The sequence below is a fragment of the Microtus ochrogaster genome, linkage group LG2 (assembly GCF_000317375.1).
Source record: "Microtus ochrogaster isolate Prairie Vole_2 linkage group LG2, MicOch1.0, whole genome shotgun sequence".
Classification (NCBI taxonomy): Eukaryota; Metazoa; Chordata; class Mammalia; order Rodentia; family Cricetidae; genus Microtus; species Microtus ochrogaster.
In genome coordinates, this window is record NC_022028.1 from 178,323 (window position 1) to 201,369 (window position 23,047).

The 23,047-nt window shown below is 47.1% G+C and overlaps 1 protein-coding gene across 3 annotated transcripts in view; it reads left to right on the forward strand.

Annotated features, from left to right (window-relative positions):
• Positions 1-23,047, forward strand: part of Rftn1 (raftlin, lipid raft linker 1) — a 190,679-nt gene that overhangs the window by 156,124 nt on the left and 11,508 nt on the right. For all 3 annotated transcript variants that reach the window (XM_026785793.1, XM_026785792.1, XM_005359680.3), the window contains exon 7: positions 800-915. In XM_026785793.1, coding sequence (XP_026641594.1) covers positions 800-915 — 116 coding nt within the window. The remainder of the gene's footprint in view (positions 1-799; positions 916-23,047) is intronic.

Genomic DNA, 23,047 nt, shown 5'->3' on the forward strand with positions numbered 1-23,047 from the left:
AAATTGTTTCACAGACAACTCACTAAATGGGACCCTTGTTTGGAGTCGGGCCACCAGCATCTAAATTGATCCTCTTTCTCATAGTCTTGTCTAAATGAACGCAGGACAAACTGCACCACACCCCAGAAGAAGGGGAGGCACGTGTTGTGCAGGGCAGAGGCTCTGCCCTGTTCCTTCAGACCCCATCTCTAAGGCATTCTCAAATGACACTGGCCACCCAAGTAGGCTTGTGGACCTGTGGAGTACACAGGAACCACATTTTCAGGGCTAAATCATTTGAGAAGCTCCCCGCAAAGCAGCTCTTGACAAGGGCTGCCAGAAGCATCCTTAGTACATCAACCACATGGCACCCCCAACGCCCCAGAATTAACGCATCCACAGCACAACTGACGAGCTCAGATTTGACACATTGAGTCTTTACAGCACTTTAAAAAATCCCATTTACTTAAATATAGTTTTTCTCCAAAATCTGTGATTTGCCCTGGGTGAGTTCTTCCCAGTGCATCCTGACCCCGGAGCATGAACGGGAAGGTAAGCCCGTGAATCTGACGGTGATTGCCGACGAAATGTGGGCTCATAAAATCAAGGATATTATTCAGAAGCGTGAGGTAATTTAGTCTCATTCATTCTGGTGGGGCTAGACTCTGCGGCTGTGTATGCCGTCTCTAATTAACATTCTGAAAAGATGTTCTGATTGGGATTATTAATGAATGCAGTGAAAATTCTTGCTGTTTGTAAGACTTCTGCCACAGACAGCTCAGACACCCCCCAAACCAGCTTTTGTTGTTGTTCTTTCCAGACGCCTTCTATGACCTGACAGATGGAGTATTCATCTTTGAAGCTGTTTCCACAGAAGATAGCAAAACCACACAGGGCTATGACGCTATTGTTGTGGAACAATGGACAGTCCTGGAAGTAAGTGCCGTACTGCCTCTGGCTGCTTCTGTCTGGGGAGAGATTGTTTCATGACTTGCTCCAGCTAACTGTGAGGCTGGTGCCCGGCTGTGCCTTTCTTCTGAAAGGGGGTTCACCTGGGTAAATCCTATAAGGACCCTCTTGATCCTCTTATACCCTGCCCCCAAGCTGGGGTGGGCTCCACGTCTCTCTCTACAAGAAAAGCACACATCCTTGCATATGGATGTGTGGAAAGAGGGTCACCTTTGGTTAATTTGCATATTGCTGTAAACACAAGGGTTATAAAGCAGAGCTCCTCAGGATACTGTAAGAGGGAGAGCCAGTGGTTGCAGAGGTAGACTCTGGCCCGCTCCTGCAAGCCATCCGTGGAAGAAAAGAACAGGAGCTCTCTGCTCAGTGAGCAAATGAGGCAAATGTGTTTTCACAATTAGGGTCTCTTGTCTGAGGTTTCAGCACTGCAGGATATATTTGAGAAATAATAACCATGAGGCCACTTTGTGGCTCTAGGGAAGAGAATTCTCAATCCACATCCTCGGAATAGCTGCCTTCTCTCTAAGGTTTTCTGGATTTTCTCCAGTTGTGAAGCACGGATGTTCTAATCGAGTCTCAGCTCATGACTAGACTGGTGTTTCTCAAGGGTGACTTTTGTGGCGGGGTAGTGTGTGCTTTAATCCCAGTACTCGGGAAGCAGAGACAGGCCAGCCTTGTTTTCAGAGGGAGTTCCAGAACAGAGCTCCAAGGCTACAGAGAAATCCTGTCTCAAAAAACAAATCAAAACAAAACAAAAAAAGAGGAAGAAGAAGAATGACGTTTGTGTAAGACTTTTGTGGAAGTCACATGCAGAGTTTCTCGAGCGTAGATGTATGGGACCCACCCTGGAAGTGTACTTTCAGCCCAGATCACTAATAACAAAACACAAAAGACAGGATTTTGTAGCATTTGGAAGATGGGGAAGTCCAAGGTCAGGGTTACCCCCATCCCCTGCCCGGTTTCTGTTCCAGGCTCTGGCCTGGCTTGTGGACAACCACTCACTCAGAGGATGCCTACAGGCTAGAGTCAGTGAGCTCTCAGGTGTCTCTTAGGACATTAATCCTAGTGGGTCAGGGACCCACTCTTGGGACCTTATTTAACTTTAATTGCTTCCTTAGAGGCCTGTCTCTGCACTGAGGGTAAATTCAGTTAGGACACAAAACATTCAGTCTCTAACAGCAGTGAGGCCGGCCCCAAGCCTTTGTATATATAATGCCCTGGTAATGAGTCACTGCCCGTGGTTGGAAGACAAAACTCCAAGCTCCCTACCTGTGAGTCTGTCCAGCTGGGGACAGGATTGCAGAAGGCTTAGCCCCCTGAAGAGGCTCCATTGAACACCCACCCGGACCCATAGGCAGCCCATCGCTGGGACACGCACATATGGGCGTGTTGGGAGCCATCCACGCCACCCTGAGTCCAGCTACATCGTCTCCTTTCCGCCATTTGGCCTGTAAAAGGCTTGTTTCCCCTCAGGCCTGGACAGGTACCCGAACGGTGCTGGGTTTGGAGTTCAAGGGGACACACTGAGGCCGATCATCCTTTTGGATAAAGCTTTATTGGAATAGTCAGTAACACCACAGACAAACATGCCCGAGGTGGACAGTGTGGCAGGGCCTCTGAGGAGAGTTCAGGCCCGTGAGACAGAGCGGGGTCCGTTTGAGAAAGGGGAGGTGTCATGGCGTCTGGTCGCAGTTGTGTATACTACAGTATGTACCAGTGGTCGGGCTTTCTCTACTTCTTGGGCAGGAGGGGAAGTATTGCAGTGCTGGGAAGAGAGGAAGGTATCTTGCTCTTGCTGATGAGTGACTTAGAGAGTTAGGAGGAGGGGCACATTTACTAACCGTGTACCCATTTTATCAGTGGGGGGTGGGAGCACTGGTAGCCTTCAGATATCTTGGTATCTAAAGGTGGCTGGGGCCTGTAAACTTCCTTGGGGAAGTGAGGATTAGGTGCCATTTCTCCTAGAATCCTGGCACTGAAGTCTGTTCGAGGTTAAGAGCCTCGTGTAGGCTCATCTGGGGCTTGACATCTCCTTCACTGAAGCTCTGAGAGAGGCTGCCGCAGATGGCTGTGATCTGACACCCGCCCCCCCCCCACACACACACAACATAGCAGCTCCTCTCAGCTTCCAGTCGGCCCTGGTTTAATGACAAGCACTGTCCTCCCAGGCTTGCCTCTAACCTCCTGGGCTCTGGAGAGTATCCAAGTTGGGGCTCACAACCTGTGCCTCAAGCCAGGTTTGGCCGCCTGTCTTCAATAAGCCAATCACAAGAGTCAGTTTAATAGTGTAATGCAGGGGAAAGAGAGAGAGATTTATTCAGTGTGGCCACACTGGAGTGAGGCCCAAAGAGTCAGTGACTCCACGAGTCCATCTTTATGGTCCTGAAGAGATTAAAGTTTAACATCCATGTTGCCTAGGTTTTTGTCAAGTTGACAGATCTTAGAGCCCTCTGAGAAGAGGCAACCCAAGCTGAGAAAACTTGTCCTTGTCAGATTGGCCTGTCAGCAAGCCTGCGGGGCACTTTCTTCATTCGTGATGCGAAGGGCCCAGCCAGCGGAGGGCAATGCCGTCACTGGACATGTTGGTCCTGGGATATGTAGGAAACTAGCTGAGGAGGCCATGGGTAACAAGCCAATAAGCAGCACTCCACTCCTTCATGGCCTCTGCTTCAGCTCCTGCCTCAGCTTCCCCAGTGAAAGACTATAAACTGTAAATTCAAACCCTTCCCTCCATCCCTTATCACAGCAATAGGAAGCAAACCTGTCTTGCATTTAATCAGTCCTGGTCAGGGTGTGGCCCCACCCACCTCAGTCCTGGTCAGGGTGTGGCCCCACCCACCTCAGTCCTGCCAAGGTGTGGCTTCTCCCACCTCAGTCTTGGTCAGGGTGTGGCCCCACCCACTTCAGTCCTGCCAAGGTGTGGCCCCTCCTACCTTGCCCATCACTGCCTGGCCATCAGTCTTGTCCTGGAGGGTGGTGTGAAAAGCTAGAGCTGTGTGAAATCTCTTCTAGGAAGACAAGCACCTCTCCTGCTGGGGCCTTTTCCTTCCCAGCATGCGATTCTTGGGTCCATTGTTTCAGTGGTCTGATTGAGAGACAAAGGTTTCTTTAGAATGCCCTCATTTCTGCCAGGCCTGCTCCATGAGTGTGAGATTCTATTGTTGGCGTTTTCTCCTTTCTCACTGGTGAGAGCTGGCCTGCCCCTTTATTCCCGGCCCTGCTCTCAGCCCTGTTCCAATTCTGTCACTATGTCTTGGCCCCCCTTTTTACACACACACACTTTCACCAGGGAGCCAGTTTTCTCAGCCCTGAGACAATGCGACCTGTTAAGAGCAGGAAGCTGAGTAGGAACCTGTGCAGGCGTGGCCCTCCATTCCCAGCCCAGCCTCTCAGTGCAGAGAGGAAGCCCACTCCCTCCCTTTCTGTTTCTCAGTTGTTGTAAGTGGACTCTGGCAATGATGTCTGGAAACCAAGACAAAGGAAAGAAGAAACTCTGGTCTGATACGGTGACCTGGGCCTATAATCCCAGCTCTGGAGAGAGAGATGTGAGGATTGCCCAGAGCTCAATGCTCTGTGTCAGTTCCCAACCCTAAGGAGAACGTGAATTGAAAACCGTGACCATAGGTAGGCCCTGGCACACAGAGCCACTGTAAACAGTAGCCCATCAGTTGCCTGCTGTTGCTCATGACACAATTCTCCACCTACGGCTTTGGTCTTCATCTAAATTTTGGCTAGGGTGTGTGTGAGGACAAATTTCAGTGATTGCCAGGGCTGAAGGGGCCAGGTTAGTATTAAAACCAGGTTTCAAAGAAAGAAAAAGAAAATAGTTGAGGGGAGCTAGAGACATGGCTCAGTGGTTAGGAGCACTGGCTGCTCTTCCAAAGGACCTGGGTTCAATTCCCAACACCCAAATAGCAGTTCACAACTGTCTGTACCTCCAGTTCCAGGGGATCTGACACCTTCATGTAGACACACATGCAAGCAAAACCACCAATACACATAACATAGATAGGATAGATGGATAGATGGATAGATGGATAGATAGATAGATAGATAGATAGATAGATAGATAGATAGATAGATAGATATTTAAAAAGAAAGAAAATAGTTGTGTAATTCTTAATTTTAAATCCATAGTCTAAAGTGCTTGGTACCTGGGAGGAGGATAGGACATTTGTATGGGGATTTTCAGTCTAGAATCTGGGTAGAAAGGGTAACAGGTTGGAAAGTTCAATGCAGAGCAAGATATAGGGAAAGAGACAAATGGGCGAACCAAGAATCTCTTTCCATCTGTGTGTCTAGTGTGACAGACCAGAAGAATCTAGATGCCATTGTCAACACAAACCACAGCTCTCATCTCAAAGGGAGTGAGAGATAGTTTATCCTGGAGCCTTTGTGAGAGACTGTGGCCTGAGAACACAGATTTACGTTGTCCCAAGTTCCATATTCCAGTGTGGAAGCTTGAAGAAGTTTTATGGTTTTATAGAACCAAGAGAGTCATAAATCAAGACAAGTCTAAAATATGTTGGTGAGGACATCAGAGAGTTGGCTACAGGTGGGGAGCTTTTCTATTGGCCGATGATGCTGTAGGATGACGTTCTTAACTGTAGGCTGGTGGGAGGGTCTTCCAAGTTAACAGATGTTGAAGTTTTTATCTATGAGACTCAAGATGTTAGTTCTAACACAGGTAGGCAAGGAAACTAAGCGAGGATAAGGTGACTAGCCCCTGGACCCATGACACTCCAGTCTCTCCACAGTTTCAATCAGTCAGTCGGTCTCTGCAGACACAGCTTCTTTCCAGGAGTTCTTGTTTGCATCAGTAAATGCTACCATTGCCTCCCTCCCCAGGGTATGTTCGAATTCATCAGTGCTTTCATGACATGGGGGGGGGGGGGCTAGATGTGAATGGAAGATGGGAAGAAAGCATGCCGAAGCCAAGTCTTACAGTGTAATCCCAGCTACTCAGGAAGCTGAGGCTTGCCTGGTTTGCAGAGTTGAAGGCCAGCCTAGGTAACTTAGTTAAATCCTGTCTCGAAAAGAAAAGGAGTAGACGTGAATGTAGCTCGGGGAAGGAGCACTTGGCTGGTGTGCATGAAGCCAAGTCCAGCACCAGCACCATAGAAAAGCGCTTAGAGTTGGGCTGGCACATAGTAGGTTTATTAGAAAGGTCAGCTAAAGTGAAGGAATGAAAACCAAAGGCACACCTGTTAGTCAGTGCTGTTAAACTAGGGTCTCTCAGGTGGAGTGTGAGCAGGGCATTGCTGCTCCTGCAGACTGGAGAGAGAGCTGACCTCGCCGTGTGTAATGCGTGTGAGCAGGGCAGTGCTGCTCCTGCAGACTGGAGAGAGAGCTGACCTCGCCGTGTGTAATGCGTGTGAGCAGGGCAGTGCTGGCTCCTGCTGACTGGAGAGAGCTGAAAAACAGTACCCTGGATTTTCACCATTTCCTTCTAGACCTCAAGCTTATATTCAGAATTATTTATCCTCAAAAAGAAAATTTAACTTAGTTTCTGAGAAAGGCGTTTAGTCTTCAAAAGATTCAGCTTAGCTCTCTGAAAGAGAACTTCTTTGTCAGTTTATCAGTAGTTCATTTGTCCAGTGGTTTAGAAGATGAAACAGGGCCTAAGGAAAAACTCATAAAGCTTCATTCCCAGCCCTTGGCTTTCAACTTTGTAGTCCAGGCTGGCCTTGAACTTGTGATGTTGGTGCTGGAATGATAGGCCTGCACAATCACACCTGGTTTCTGTTGAGACATTTCAAGTCATGGCTATGGTGACCCCCATCTGGAGGTTCATCGTGTGTAAGTTGGCTGCCATGTGTCCCAGTGTTGGGATTGCCATTGTTCAACCTTATGGAGGAACTTTACAGCACGTGAACAATGTTTTCTGGCACTTTTCTTTCCCAGAGAAACAAATACTTGTGTTCATACGGTACAGTTAGTGATGGGAAAAGGGGAGACACAGCAGCAGCAGTGTCCATGACCCCACTGATCTTGATACTGAGTCATAACCCAGTATCGCTCAACACACACTGACAACAAAGGGATCCCAGAAGTGTTAGAAGGACAAAATGGCAGAAGCTGTCGTGTTAACGTTCTGCGTTGATGTGTTAGGCTCTGCTTCCTGATTGTCCTGACTGCTAGATACTTCTGCGAAGGGTTTTAGATTCTAGTTACAACACATCAGGGAGACAGAAAGGGTGATGCCTTCAGAGCCTGGCCAGTCCTCACCTAATCTGTTCTGAATTCTTCAGAAGAGGCTCTGTTTCCACTACTGCCTTCAAATTCTAGCTTTCAGTATCTTGGAGTTTGCCGCCTACCCTGCATATCTTGCCATTGCTGGCCTCCATAGTCATGGAAGCCAGTTCTCCAGAAATACATCTCAGTAAATGCAGATACTGATGCGACTGTGACATCCTGTTGGCCATCTCTCAAGAGAACTAACACTCACTGCCAGTGAGGTAAGGGGCATCACATCTAACGGGCACATGCTCTACCTTTCAGCAGCCCAGGGAAACAGGAACATCATGCAAGGATGTGTCTCCAAGGCTGCTGTGTAGCATGAAATCATCAATGTGTTTACATAGCAAGAGTCCGTGGGAAACCTGATAGGGAGCTGGGATTGGAGATTTCTTCAGAGTCTGATCTCAGAACAGTTGGTCCTGACATCATGTGGCTGGGGGTGATGGATTAGAATGGGGAGAACAGAGCCTGGGCCTGAAGTTCCAGGATGAGAACAAGAGCCATGTTTTGTGTGTTCTCCGGGACATCTCCTGCTGCTGACAGCTTGGGTGTGGTTAGGAGGGGGAGCAAAGTCAGTCTTGTCAACAGTTTGAGGATCTTGCCAGGGTTGGGAACCTGTCTGCCAGCTCGCCCTCTATGGCCCTACTCACAGGGCAGCTGCACAGATCCAGACATCACATACAAACATGGTACCTACTGTCAACAGGAGCAGTTCCTTCTTTTCCTTGTGTCCGTCCTTACAAGTCAGGCCGTTTTCAGAAGCCCCTGCTGAGTTTCTTTTAGGCGTTTTTGTTCGAGCTGAGTTACAGACTCTCATCACTTTCAGGAGTCAGAGTTGTCTGGCACAGGAGTGTTCACCACCGGAGAGGCACACGGTTCTCCCGTGGTGACTTAAGGGAGGTATTTAGGAAGAAAGGACTAAGGTGACAGCCAGAAGGAAGAGTGTGACTTTTCATCTGTCCACACATTTCTCTGATGAACTTCATTTTGTTGTATCTGTTTTACTCCAGATATGAGCAGTGGGACCTTTTGAAAAGTTCATCCAACAAATAAATGCTGAGTTCCTACTGTGTGTCAGCAACCGTGAGAATGTGGTGGATGAGGGAAATGTGGGCAGGAAGGACTAATTCCCGTTAACTGAAGAGAAATGTGGACAGTAAAAATGGTTCCCACCTCCTGGCCTTTCTATATCCATCAATAATTTCTCATTCTTGTCAAGCTTCCTGTGGGGCCAAAGACCCTAAATCACAGGAACCTTTTAATACTGATGGGGGAATAGGCAGGCATGTCCCTGTGGTAGAGAAAGGGACAAAGTGAATTTATGTAAAAGGAGACTGCACATTCATTTCCTGGCCACCAAGACCCGAATCACACAGAAACTATATTAATTACAATACTTTTTGGCTTATTAGCTCAGGATCCTTATTAAATAACTCTTACATCTTAAATTAATCCATTTCTATTATTCTGTGTATTACCACAAGGCTGTAACTTACCTGGGAAGGTTCCAGCATCTAGCTTCTTTGGCAGCTACATGGCGTTCCCTGACTCTGCCTTCTCTTTCTCTATCCCTTCCAGCCTGGCTATATTCTGCCCTGCCATAGGCCAAAGCAGCTTTATTCATTAACCAATAAAAGCAGCACATATACAGAAGACAGCCCATCAAGTTTAGAATCTCATTGCAGAGGAGGGGCAATGAAAGAAGCGATTAAAACCCTGTAACAAACGCAGTGGCAGGGCCAGTGTGGAGCAAGCACGTTTGGGTGTGAGAATACAGTCCTGTGTGTACCGTGACACTGTGGAGGACAACCTGAGGAGATGATCCCACAGTGAACTTTGTTTGGGAAAGGACGCTTTGTTTCTCCACCGTATGCATCAGCACACTGGCCTTTCTCTGTTCCTGTCTCTTTGTAGGAGCATAGGGTATGCAGATACTTGTATTGTGTATGTGGTTTTATGTGGGTGCTGGGGATTCAAACGTGGGTCTTTATGCTTGCCCAGCAACCACTTTTACCTGCTGAGCCATCTCTACAGCCTCACAAATACACTTTCCAAAACTGTTTCTTGGGGTTGGAGAAATGGCTTAGTGCTTAAGAACAAAGACTGCTCTTGAAGAGGACCCTCTTCAAGTTCAGCCCTCAGCATCCATGTCAGACAGCTTACAACTGACTCTAAATCTAGCTCCAGGGGACCTAGCATTCTCCCTGGCCTCCACCAGTACTTGTACGTCCCCCTGCCACGTATATACAAACATATACATTTAAGAACAAATAAAACCTTTAAAGAAAACCTATTATGTTTATGTATTTATGGAGTGACAGGGATGTGGACTATCAGGTTCCCCAGGGAACTAGAATAAAAATGGATGTTGTAGGCACCCACACACACCAGGAGACTCATTGTATGGCTCAAGCCTGTACACCCTTAAATCCTGTAGTCTGGAGAATGGAGCTTCAGAGAGCCAGTGGTGAATTTCATGGCCCCAGAATGATGAGGGGTCCAGGTCCCAGGCCTAAGAAGCTGACAGTTATAGATGCAGAGGGTGGATGCTGTACAGTGCTGAGTTTCATAGCCCCAGAATGATGGGTGGTCCAGGTTCCAGGCCTCAGGAGCCAGTGGCTATAGATGCAGAGGGTGGATGCTGTACAGTGCTGAGTTTCATAGCCCCAGAATGATGGGTGGTCCAGGTTCCAGGCCTCAGGAGCCAGTGGCTATAGATGCAGAGGGTGGATGCTGTAGCTCAGGCAGGCAGGTGGAGGAATTCCATCTTCACCAGCTGTCAACACAGGATGTGTGAGGGTGGGAGTAGAAAGGTAGGAAATGATTCTATAAGGTCCTGGTTGTTATTTTTTAGCATTTATTTTATGTGTATGTGTGTACCCCGTGTGTTTGTGTGTGTGTGTGTGTGTGTGTGTGTGTGTGTGTGTGTGTGTGTCAGTGTGCACCTGCTGTGGCACACCCATGGAAGTCGGAGAACAACTTGTAGGAGTCAGTTCTCTGCTTATTCCATGAGCAAAGTCAGGTTAGCATGCTTAGCAGCAGGCACTGTTTCCCACTGAGCTGTCGTACCAGCCTTCTATAAGGTCTTTAAATATACGACACACACACACACTTTCTTGCAGTTTCTGCAGCAGAGTCCCCCAGTTAGGGCCTTGCAAGGCAGCAGTCAGGTCCCACCAGCTTCCTGTACCGTATTAGAGGCCTTGGGGACGATTACACTCGGAAGCTCACTGAGTCGGACCAGTCCCCAGTGCATAAGACTGTCGCTTTCCTTACTGGCTGTCAGCTTGGGTGTGGCCTTTGCTAGTCATATGGCCTTAGTGTGGTTTGGATGCAGCTCGTCCTTCAAAGGGCCATGTTCTTGGAGCTCGGTCCCCAGAGTGAAAAAGTTGAGAGATGATGTCACCATTTAGAAGTGGGCCTCCTGCAAGGTAGCCATGTGTCACTGAGATCTCTCTCTGGTCTCCCCTCAGTTCCCAGGCCCTTTTGCTGTCTACTGGGGGAATTTAAATGAGACACTGGCCTAGGATAGGTGATAGGTACTGGCCTAAGATAGGTGATAGATACTGCTTTACAGTAAAGTGAGGCACTCTTGTAAAGCTTGAGAATGAACAGTGGCCAAAGGGACCATGGTACCATTGTAATGGGTTAAATTAAAAAAAAAATGCTGCGAATCCCTGCATGGCTGCAGCGGGCCACAAGGAGAGACAGACACATCAGTACAACCAGTATGTACCTTATACAAGTTTTATATTATATTTCTAGGTTCTAAACTAGGCTGCTTTATTTTGAAAGACTTTTTGTTTTGCTTTGTTTTGTTTTTTGTTTTTTTGTCTAGGTGATTGACAGGCGCGTTTGGATTCTGTTATGGGCGGGGCACAATGCATGTTTTTGTTCTTTACCAGAAAGCTTCCTCCTGCTAGATAATAATCTTATGACCTTCAGGGCAGTTCAGCACATTGTCTCCACCAGGCCTGGAGACTGGAGATCCCATTCTTCACAGCAGCCATCAGTCTCAAGTTTCCTTCTGGTTTTACAAGCTGCTGATTATGAAGGAAGGGTCCATCCACACCCCCAGGCCTGGTGCTGTCTGACCAGCTCCTTTACAATGGAGACCACCTCTGATTCTTCGGAGGTGTTCCTGGGGGAACTTTCTAGACTCTCCCTTGCTGTGATGCTCAAGTTGTGTCTTGGGAAAGTGAGAACCTTGAGTGCCCTCCCCAGGATGGGTGTGAGCTCCAGCAAGCCTGTGACTCCGGAGACCCTGGGTTCTTAGGACAGTTCTAGGGGATTTTCTATTACAAACTGTAAGGGGAAGTTTCCCTGAAAGGGTGAATCTCCCTTTGTCATAGGTCACTGATTTCCTTTGTTGTAGGAAAGGTGCCAATCCTCGGCATAGTCGGGCAGTCCAAGGACCTTCTTGGTAGCTGGGCCCCAGAGCTGATCATCTATGACATAGAGTCACTCCCATCTGTCTCCGTCTTCCTGACTCCGGGGGATTACCAGTGGCCTCTCCGAGGTAGTCAGTTCTTGGTGGGAGGAGGTTATTATTAAGTGAGCTCACTCCACGTACTCATGGCCTTTGTCTACATGTGACAGGTTACAGAGTGGCCCTCACTAGAAACTTAACGCTGTCCAGTCTTTGACTGTTAGGATCCAGAAGTATTAACTAAAAACACCTTCACCTGGTCTGATGGTGGCTAGCAGCACTGGCTGCTCTTCCAGGGGACCCAAGTTCCTTCCATTCCCAATATCCACAGTAGCTCATGACTGGCTGTAATTCTAGTTCTAAGACCTCTCTGGTCTCTTCGGGCACCAAGCATACATATGGTGCACAGACATACATGTAGTGCATACATATGGTGCACAGACATACATGTAGTGCACAAATGGCCATGCAGGCAAAACACTCAAGGACATAAAATTAAATTAAAAAGTCTAAATGTCTAACTTTTAAATTGTGAGGAACAGGAATAATCTGCATGTTCCGCAAAGGAACACTTGGACGTGCAAAGGCGATCCAGCAAGGCAATTTCTTCTTGCAGAAAGGGTACACTGGAACCCAGGCAAGGCTAGCAAGCACCATGGGCACAGGACAGCCTCTGTTTTTATCCTCATTCCATTGGTGGGAATTGACTTCACAGTCTGATATGATTGGCTACTCAGTGCAAAGAAGAAGGAAGGGGGTTTGGGAAATAAAAGTCCCTGCAGCTTAACTACCTTTGATTTAAAAAGAATAATAAATAAATAATAAGCCATTTCTCTTATAAATACCCAGTCCCAGGTATTTTTGTCATGGCTCCAGAAACAGGCCTAGTTTCTTTCTAACATATGGACAGTTTGAGTCCCATAGAGAAGGCAGGACAAATAGTTCTTCCAAGAGGCTCAAAGAACGTCAGGTGACTTGGTCCAGAGGATGCATTCTTGTAGTCAAGTGTTGACTCTTTGTCACCACCTGGAAGATAAAAATTAAAAAATGTATTTCCTTGAAACAGTTTTATTCTGTAGCCAAGGCCTCAAGCTCACAGTAAACCCCCTGCCTCCATCTCCCAAACACTGGGATCATAGATACCTAGCCCAAGTCAAGAATTTTAGTAAAACTGAAAAGGGGCCTGGAGTTGTAGCTCAACAGTGGAGCACTTAGCTGGCATGTGTGGTGCCCCAGGTGCAGTTCCCAGGACCCCTTAATTCATGACAATAAAAGGAAAGGGCTGCTGGATGGGGCATCCCTGCTGCATTCACAAGGGCATAGTGTAATTACGGAAGGAAGGAGGTCTTTAGTCATGGCCCCACGATGTCCTTCCATGCCTTGCTCTGTTTCATGGCTTCCTGAGGTGCTTCTACTGAAATCTGTTTGCTTCTGGTGCTTCTGTTGGAATCACAAATAGTGAGAGGCCGTGGGCCATCTGGCATGGCCGCTGGGGTCTGAAGCTTGGGAGGGCTCCTGGGTTCCACAGGATCCTTCCAGGTGTGCATTTTGCCTGGTTATTGATGACAGCTCATTTATTCTTCTTGCTGAATGACATTGCATTATCTGGGATACTAGTTTTATTCATCCGTTATCTACTGAAGAACATCTTGGGACTGGGCTAATGAGTAAAGCCATTGTAAACATCCGTGTGCAGGTTTTTATGTGGACAGAAGCTTTTAGCTCACCTGTAAAGACAGGGAGGTAACTGCTGGGTCATATTTAGTTTGTGAGGGATTCTAAAGTGGTTGTGCCCTTCTGCAACCCCAGCAGCAATGGTTGAGAGTTCCTGTCATTTCATTTCCTAGCCTAGACTTTGGCGGTTGGTGTTGTGGAATTCACCATCCTAAGGTGTGGGAGGTTCTCATTTTTATTTGCATTTTCCTAATAACAAACACATGGATATCTTCTCATGGCTCACCAGCACAGTCCCCAGTGACTCAGCAGGAAAGGGGCAGATTTACATGTGGCAGGTTCCGTTCCCCCGTCGTTTTACAGAACTGCCCAGAGGTCTTGGTGCTTTGTGAAGAGGAAGAACATGGCTCTCTCTGTTTGGTTTTTGTATGCATGTGTACTAACAACTTCCGCATACAGAATGCCCAGAGCAGGAGAAATGGAGGGAGGGTCCTGGTGGTTGTCTGTGACAGATTCATGTCTTGTCATGTGTGACACATGGTCATGTGATTAAACTCTGAGAATATAAGACACAGTGGCAGAAGCAACCCTCCAAGTGGCTGAGACTCTTCTGCTCACTCAGCAGTAATGCACGGAGGAGACACTTCCTACGAAAGGACTTGGATTCCTTAGGAGCAAGTTACACTCCCTGCCTCCATGGAAACCATGTTCTAATGCAGGAGGGCACAGAAAGCAAAGTCAGATGTGCTCGATGGTCCATAAACTGACCTGATGATGTGCTTGGTGGTCTATATGGTGGCCTGATGATGTGCTCTGTGGTCCATAAACTGACCTGATGATGTGCTTGGTGATCTATACGCTGGCCTGATGATGTGCCCTGTGGTCCATAGGCTGGCCTGAAGATGTGCTCAGTGGTCTATAAACTGGCCTCATGATGTGTTCAGTGGTCTATAAGCTGGCCTGATGATGTGCTCGGTGGTCCATAAACTGGCCTGATGATGTGCTTGGTGGTCTATAAGCTGGCCTGAAGATGTACTTGACTATCCATAGGCTGGCCTGATGATGTGCTCGGTGGTCCATAAGCTGGCCTGGTGATGTGCTCGGTGGTCCATAAGTTAGCCTGATGAGGCAGGACAAAGGAGTATGGGGAGATTGTGTAGTTAGCTAGGCTCTCTGAGAATACTTGAATTTTCTTGACTTTAGTCATCTTTTCTCCACTGGTTCACCCTTTGGTGGGTGACAATCCAGATGCTGATGGGAACCCAATAGCACATCTGCTGTTGTAGGCTCTGGTGGATTTCTCTCTGAGTGAGCAGGTCAGGAGTCTGACGTGTCCTAAAGGCTAGATATTTATTTCATCTGGAGCTTTTGGGCACCTCGGAAACACTAATGGGCACGAATGTACCAGGAGCTGGGGAATTAGCAGCGTAATTTAGTTGGAAGAGAAGGGAGAGTGGCGCTAAAATGCTGGTAACCATAGCAACATGATACTGACAGTTGGGTCACCACAAAGGAGAATATTGACTGACTGATCACTCCAACACTGATGGGGAAAGTAGTACCCTGAGTCTGCCAGGGTGAGGAAAATCACGGATGCTCTGTGGTCCAGTCTTTGCTGGCTGCCCAGTGGGCTGACCCGTGATTTCTGCTTCTTCTCCTCTTAAGACTGTATAATTGCTGTTCATAGATGCCTTCTGGGTTAGCCTTTTGTGATTATTGGTAAACCCAGTCTGCAAAAGTGACTGAGTATTAAGTCTTAGAGTATTTGTAGAAAAACTGGCTCCCGTCCCCAACCCCTCCACTCTAAAATAAATATATTTTCATTAATCCTGTATTTTAGGGAAAAAAAAGTTTTCAGTCCTTTCTCTTTTCTCAAAGAGAAAATAAGAAATGAGAAGAGGTGATTAGAAATATCCCAGTCTGCTAAAGAGAAACAAATTGATAGATTCCATTTATTCCCAGAAGATATCATTTCTTCCGACCCTTCGAAGCAAATGGCAGGGACTTGGCGATAGATAGATAGAGAAAATGTTTCTTGTTTAATTGTTATCAAGCAAAACTGCTTCTGAGTGTGCAGAGGGGAGACTTGCCCTCTGCATTTAGCCTGTGTGAGATGTCAGCTTCTGAGCCCGGCTCCCGTCATAGCATGTGGTCCCTCTGCATGGCTGGCTGACAGTGTGGAGCAGCTTTGAGATGCCTGGTGTCTGCACTGAGAACTCCAGCCTTGCCCCTACTAATGCGCAGGCTCTGCCCCAGCCATCATGCTCTTGACCTCCAGACGGCTAGCCTCATTAGCTTTCCCGTGCTGTGGGAGCCCTGCATGCTGAACACTCGCCCGCTGTTCATTCTGTCAGTTCAAGTGCACAGGAGCAGGCAGCTGGGAATACAGGTATAGCGGGCTGCCTCCTGCCCTTCAGCCTAAGACTCAGAGAAAGCACACGCAGCAGCCAGCAAGCTGGGTACCCAGAACCCAGAGAAGTGTTATCTCACACATGCAGGTTTGACTTTCCTGCCAGCTAGACACGGTTCTGTGGAGGATGCCAGGCAACCGCGGGAGCCGAGATGTTCTTCCTCATGCGGAGTTTTTATCTCTCCCTCCCAGAGTAGGCTGTGATGCTGTTGGCTTCGTCTAGGTTACCATAAATTAGACATCATGGCTCCGGAGGAAATGCAAGGTCACAGTGTGCCTGGCATGAAGGATGTGAGGGCCGCATATGCCAGCCTTGATGATGAAAAATGAGCAGCGTTGAACCCCCACCCCCACCCCGAGTACTCGCTATTTCAGTTCTTTCTCTCCAGTCAAGCAAGGTGACTCTCACTACGATTGTTTTTCCTACTAGGGATTTGCTTGAATGTTTGTGCTCTTGCTAGATACACTAATGATAGTATATGCGTTAACTTCTGCCACTTGGTAAAGCACCCCAAAGTTTTAGTTTAATTAAAATAGGGATGTTTAAGTTTGCTTTCTGGCCCTCGCTAACCCTGCTGGGAGAGTCTGCAGGCTCTGAGGCATGATCTGGCTCCTGGCTGGTCCAAGATGACATCTTGCACCTGTCTGCTGGCTGGCTGGCTGGACTGCATGCCTGTCATCATCCAGCAGGCAAGCCTAGGCTTGCCCTCACCTAATAGGCAAAGTGCTGGAAGAAAAGGGATGCAGGAAGGGCCTTCGAGGCCTGTGTTCAGAATTCTGGGGTCACAGCTGCAAGGTTCTGTTGGTCAGAGTTTGTTCTGGGAGCAGCTGGATTCAAGAGGCGGGAAATAGATGCTCCGTCTGAGTAGGGGAGCTGCAGTCATGTTGTGAGGGTGCTGGGCATGGAGGTCACAATGGAGACCATTTTGTAAACAATGTGCTTCACATAATAACCCCATCTATTATCTGCTATTGTGCTGCACTCCCGAAAAGCTGCTATTGGCTGTCATTCTTTATGGCGGAGACAATCAGGCAGAATGAATTCATCAGCCCTGGCTGCTGAGGAGACTCAGATCTGGAGAAAACTGGAGGTTTCCACACATTACAGCTATTTTCATCTGTCCCCTTTTCCTACCACCCTCCCCCCAAAAAACAAAATCAAACAAACAAACAAACAAGGAAACCACCCCTTATTGCCTTGGAGCCAAAGTTGTCTAAAGTGAAATGACTATTCTCTGAGGCTCTATTCCCTCAGCCTAATTGCATAGCAGTGAAGTGTTTTTCTGGGGCATTGTGCATAAAACAAAGAGGGAAACACCATCTCCAGCCAGCCAGCCTGTCCGTCCCTCGCTCTGGTTGGCAGGCACTCTGTCCTGTGTGTCGGGATGTTTGAGGGGGAGTAGATAGCAGGGCCAGCTCCATGCCGGCCTCAGAGAGACTTGCCCTCTCCTCAGAGAGGGTGGAGGGTCCTCTTTGCCGCTTCCCACATGGTCCAGGAGCTTCTAGCCCACATGCCTGCTCACCGTGGTCGGGGCTCTACAGCTTTGCTTCCAAGAGCCCAGAGCGAGCCAGTTTGACTAACTGGATTCATCAAAGAATTGTGGTGGCGGTGGCACAGCCTTCCCCTCAGAGATACTAAGAGGCAGACTGGGGTTTTCTGACTGTCCCTCTACTCTCTATTGATAGTGGAGGTGCAATGTTCCCTTTCCCACAATGGTATCCTCCTCCTGTCTTACCGTTGGGCTTCCTCATCTAAGAACATGATCCCCGTTTGTCCCGTGTCTTCCTCTGTTCCCCTACCTGACCAGGGAGCCCAGGTCCCAGCCTTATTTCTTCCTGCATTTCCCCTCTGCCTTGGCCAACACCTCCACACTCTCAGAAGACAGAAAAGACCATTGTATTAGTTAACTGTGCATTGCTATGACCACAATTCCCAACAGAAATGGCTTAGAGATAGAGGCTTGCTTTAACTCCTGCGTCCTAGAGGTTTTAAGTTGTCACGACAGGGAAGGCCTGGTGGTGCCAGCACTTGCTGCAGACTGTGCATGCCTCATGGGCCTGGAAGCAGAGGGTAGTTAAGCCTATAGCCTACAGAGACTCACCCCTAGTAATCTACTTCCTCCAGCTAGGCCCATTCTTTCAAGGCTCTGTAGCTTCTCTAAATAGGGCTACCTGTTAGGGACTAAGCACTCAAAATAAAACCATATCGGATATATTTCATAATCAAACCATACCAGATATCAAGAGACTAAAGCCAAGTGTTAGCCCCATACCACATTTCCTGGAGAATAGGGAAGCTAGTCTGAGCCTTGCCTTTCTGGCCTCTAGAGGTCCCCTCAGTCTTTTGGCTGTGGGACCCTCCCTGTGTCACCTCCCCTTCTCTGACTTTTTACCTTGCCTGCCTCTTCCTTATAAGGGCCTTTGTATTATACTGGTCCCACCCAAATAATTTAGGGTAAACTATCAGCTCTGGGATCCTTCATAATCTCTTCCGAATGTTATAACTATGTCAAGGAATTTATCCACAAGCTTTGGGCATTGAGATGTAGACATCTTTTGGTGTGCGTTATGATTCCTACCATAGACCTTTTCATTAATACCTCCCTGGGTGTTTCCTCAGGGTCCTTACATTCAGCCCTAGAGTAGAGTGCTGCCTCAGTGTCCCTGCTTTCCCCGTTTGCTCTGATTCAACACCCGAGCCTCTGCACTGTAGGAAGGAAGCTGCTTGGCGAGGCTGGGGTCACGCTACTGTTGACGGCTCTACGGACGGTTCTCCAGAACAGCTTTGTGCTCCCTGCCCCAGTTTTTAGATATAGAGCTTAGATGGTTGGTCAGAGGGTAAAGGGTAGATGTACTTGTAGCTCTGGGAGATGCTGTCAGGTTGTTCTCTAAGAGGGTGACTCAGTTTGCCCTCCCATCAGCAGTGTGCAAGGATGCTTGTTTCCTGGCCGGGTGGTAAGCAGAGTGGGCTGTCACACGTGAAGGTTGGATCTGTAGCGAACAGTGCCTCGGGGTAGCTTAATCTGTGTTGACTTTGTTATGAGATGCTTAGTTTTTCGGTGTTTTTAATGGCTATTTAATGTTTTTTATTTCCCCCATTGCCATATCCTTGTCCCTTTTTAAATTGAGACAATTTTTTTCTTGTCAGTTTTTAAAGTTCCATCACATGAGCCAAGGTTTTGCCCATTTTGTCTTTTGAATTTACATATTGTGTCTTTTGCCGCACAGGTGGGTTTTTTGTAGTATGATGTGTTGTTTTACGTATCTGGGATGTGTTCTTTAGGAGGAGCATCTGGTGGGTCCTTTAAACATGAAATTAATAGAATGTTCTAAATGGGAGTAGTTAGATATGGGCATTTATGTTTTCAAAAAATTGCAGGAAAGAGACACTAAAGGATTGATGTGGATAAAGAACAGGTCAAGTTGGTCCACATCACCACAGATCCTGTATCTCTGAATTCTGCCTCTAAATTTACTCACCTGACGTGGTGAGCTCATGGTCATTTGTGAGTATATGGCAAATAGCCCAGCATTTGATCCACCTAGCATTGATTGTTCTGGCCAGGGCTAACAAAGCCATGTTCAGCCTCTTTGTTTGGTGCTTATGCCATAAACAAACGTCTTTTTCATGGTCTGCTTGGGTAACAGTCTCCTTTTCCATAGTGATCTAAAAAAAAAAAACCACTGTCCCATTTTTTGGCCTGGTCTGGAACTCTCTAGACCGACCAGGCTGACCTCAAAGTTACAGAAATCTACCTATGAGTGCTAGGATTAAAGGTGTCTACCACCCTGCCAGGCATCTGTGGTGATTTCATTATTAACAACAGCCCCCAAGAGCAGGGCTGAGGTTCCTAAGTATGGGATCCTGTGGCGTGCTTTACAGAGCAAATGCAAGGATTGGATTAAGTTGTTCAGTCTCATGCTGCTGGCTGAAAATTCAGCAATCAGCAAGACACAGCAAATGGAGTGACTTTAAACAAAAACAAACACAATAAGGTTTGTGTTGGTTGGGTAACAAAAATACAGGAACTACTGAGAACCCGGCTCTGCATTTCCCTTAGCTCAGTTTCACTAACTTGGTGGTCTTTATAGAACATAATTACAGAGAGTTATCGAGGATGGATAGATGCTTGCAAGAACACTAAGATTAGAAGAGAGCCTGGCATGGTGGCATTCTCCACGAATATTAGCACTGGGCTAGCCTGATCTACATAGTGAGTTCTAGGACAACCAGGGCTGTCCTAGAGAGAGAGAGAATGAGTAAGATAAGTGCTTGTAAAACTCATAAGTGGAGGAATGCAAATTATCTGTCAAGTGGAAGAAGCTGTAGCCTAGATGACAAGAAAAAGGACTGTGTTCAGACAAAAACATACGGGGATGGAGGAGCAGCTAACTGCAGGCTGAACCCAGGACATGGCATAAAGTTCCACTGTGGTGTGATTCGTTGCATAGCCCTGTCTCTCTCACGTCTCTGGTCATGGTGGTTGGTGGTTCAGGGGTCAGAGATGATGTCCAACCATCCATGACACACAAACAGGCTGCTATAAAACAGAAAGGAAGACTTGGATGATAAAAGAGCCTTGGAGTCTTAAGTAGGGATGCAGTAGCCAAAGCGTAAAGGCAGGAAGATGAAGTGAAGAAATAAATCCCTTGGAGGCAGAATAAAAAGTATTTGTGAAGTTAGGCGAAGCAATGTAATGAAATTAAAACAATGACTTTTGACTAACAGTTGGCCCAGGAAGAAGGGAGACCGGATGGGGAGACAACCAACTATGACTCTGTAAAAAGAGATTACTTTTCAGAACGGAAGGACAAGAAGCCACAAAGTAGATGCCTGTCAAGCATGCAGTCTTGAATAAAAATGCTCACATTAAAAAAAAAAAGTCATGACGTTTAAATATCCTAAAAATTGCCAAACCATACAACAGGCTACACTCAGGAGAAAAATAATATTTAATAATATATATTTAGTTGTAAGAAATAAAATGTTATGGGTCCTTTCAGCATGAGGTGTGCTCAGAGTTCACCTACCAGTTGCTGATGAACAGGAGTCTCTGGGTCCCTCTCTGTTCTCGCTGGTGGCTGAGGCCTGTTTGTATCTGAAATCTGAGAATTGGAGAGTTAGAGTCAGTTTGCTAGGTGACTGACTCATGATCAGGAAAGGGCTGTCTCGTGTTCTGAGTTATTCATTAGACAAGCTCTTGAATCCTAAACCGATAGAATGGAGATTTAGGGAGAGTGCTGGTCTAGACTGTGAGTCTCTCAAGTCCTGACCTACAGGGGAAAGAAGGCAGGGATTTCTCCAGATCAGGAACTGTGAAAACTACTGCTCCCCCCAAATTAACTAGTGACACATTGTTGCCTTTACTCTATGATAGCCATGCTTTCTGTAAACCACTGTGTTACAACTTCTCCATTTTCACAGGCCCATGTTACTGCAGAGTGAGGATCCGATGACCCACATGTCAATTGCCAATAGCTGATATCTAGAAGCAATACTTACAAATTTTTAAATGGAAAACAGATGTCAGTCTAGGATTCTGTTTCCAAATTGTCAATTAAAGATGGAGACAAAGACTTGCAGGGACCCAAGTGATTTCTAGGCACTGTTTCCTGGGGAGCCACTAAAGGATATGCTCCAGCAAAATGAGAAGCAAGAACATGCAGGTCGAGACTCTACACAGAAAACAAGGGTGGCAAAGCAGCCAGACAGGACTGGATCAAGGACTTAGAGAGCCTCCATTGGTGGCCAATCGAAAGATATGATGGATGAAGGCATACATTTATTGTTAACACACAGAATAAATTACAAGTTCTTGTGACTCTTAGGGAGGTGGGATGGTTATAGTCAAACGACAGGAAAATTAAAGGGTGTCATAAAAAAGAAGGCATGGTCACAGTATAACTCAGTCTGTTACTGATTTGGGCTCACAACCTGTCACCCAAGCCATATTTGGCCACCATCTCCAATAAGCCAATTAAAATAGCCAAAAGCAGAAAAAGAGAGAGTTATTCAATGTGCTCATTTTGGGAAGATGCTCAAAAAGATCCAGTAAGTCCCCGAAGTCCTCTTCATGGTCTTGAAATGAGATTAAAGTTTAAACGAAGGGCCAAGGTCTGTGGAAATAGGAAGTTCTGGCCACCAGCCCACCATTGACCCCTCATTGTCTGGGCTTCAAGTAGAGTGAGAGATGGTTTGTTCTGGGGCAAAATTTTAATGGCCATGACCTAGAGAGCTGGGCTAGCAGAGCACCATGTCCCCACGTGGAAGCAGTCTCATTACGTTTTATGGTAGCGGAAGAAGGAAAATCATAATCAGTTTAAAGCAAGCTTGGTGGAAACACGGGAAAGGCAGTTACAGCAGATGGTGACGCTTTCCTGTAGGCCTCAAATGCCATCTGATGATGTGCTTAGCTTTTGGGTGGTGGAAGCTGCTGGTTTGCTCTGTTAGTGGATTCCAAAACATTCATTACTCTTGGTCACCGGATGTTAGCTCTGACGCAGACACAGGCAGGATATAACTTCAGGGGACAAAGCTAGCCCAAGGTAAAGTAATTGACCCCTGGACCTATGACATCCCAACCTCTGCATCTCACTGAATTTTACATCTCCACTGACAGAGCTGGGGGAATATTCATTCATAGCCTCATACTGTAAGGGGGCCTGACAAGTTGTCATAACTCTGTGACATCTCTAAGAGACAAGGTCCCCTGTGGCTAGGTTCTTTCCTGAGGAAGTTCCCTTTCTTTGGGGTCCATGGTCTCAGTAACCTGAGATTTGTAGGAAATAAGTCGGTGGAAGAAAACGAAAGACCGTCCTTATCTGTCCACGGTGCCAGCTGTCATTACAGTGTTTGGGCTTTGAGTGGGTGTGTGTTGAGCAGCAGACACAGAGTGAAACACTCACAGCATCCCTCGAAGTCAGCCAAGGAGCCCTCAAAACAATGATGCTGGAACTGCTGTGATAGACATACAGACGGAAAGTCCCTGCGCATAATGGAAAGACAAGCATCCCATTAGCTGGTTTTACTATATTTATAACAGTAATCTATATTGGAAAATAGTTTGTCCATTAACTGTCCTTAAGAGTACACGACCTTTACTCTTAGGCTATTTTGTCCTCCTTTAGCTTGTTACAGAGTGAGGGGGGCAGCCTGGCCCAGGACAGACTTCAGAGGACGTTGTGAGACAGACATGATTGATTCTGAAGTGGGAGAATCTCCAGATTCTCCAGAGCCAGCTTCTCAATGAGCATACACAGCACAGGACAGTCTCTGCCACCACTGTCTATACGTAGGAACTGCTCTGCATACAGCACAGGACAGTCTCCCATCACAGTCTATATGTAGG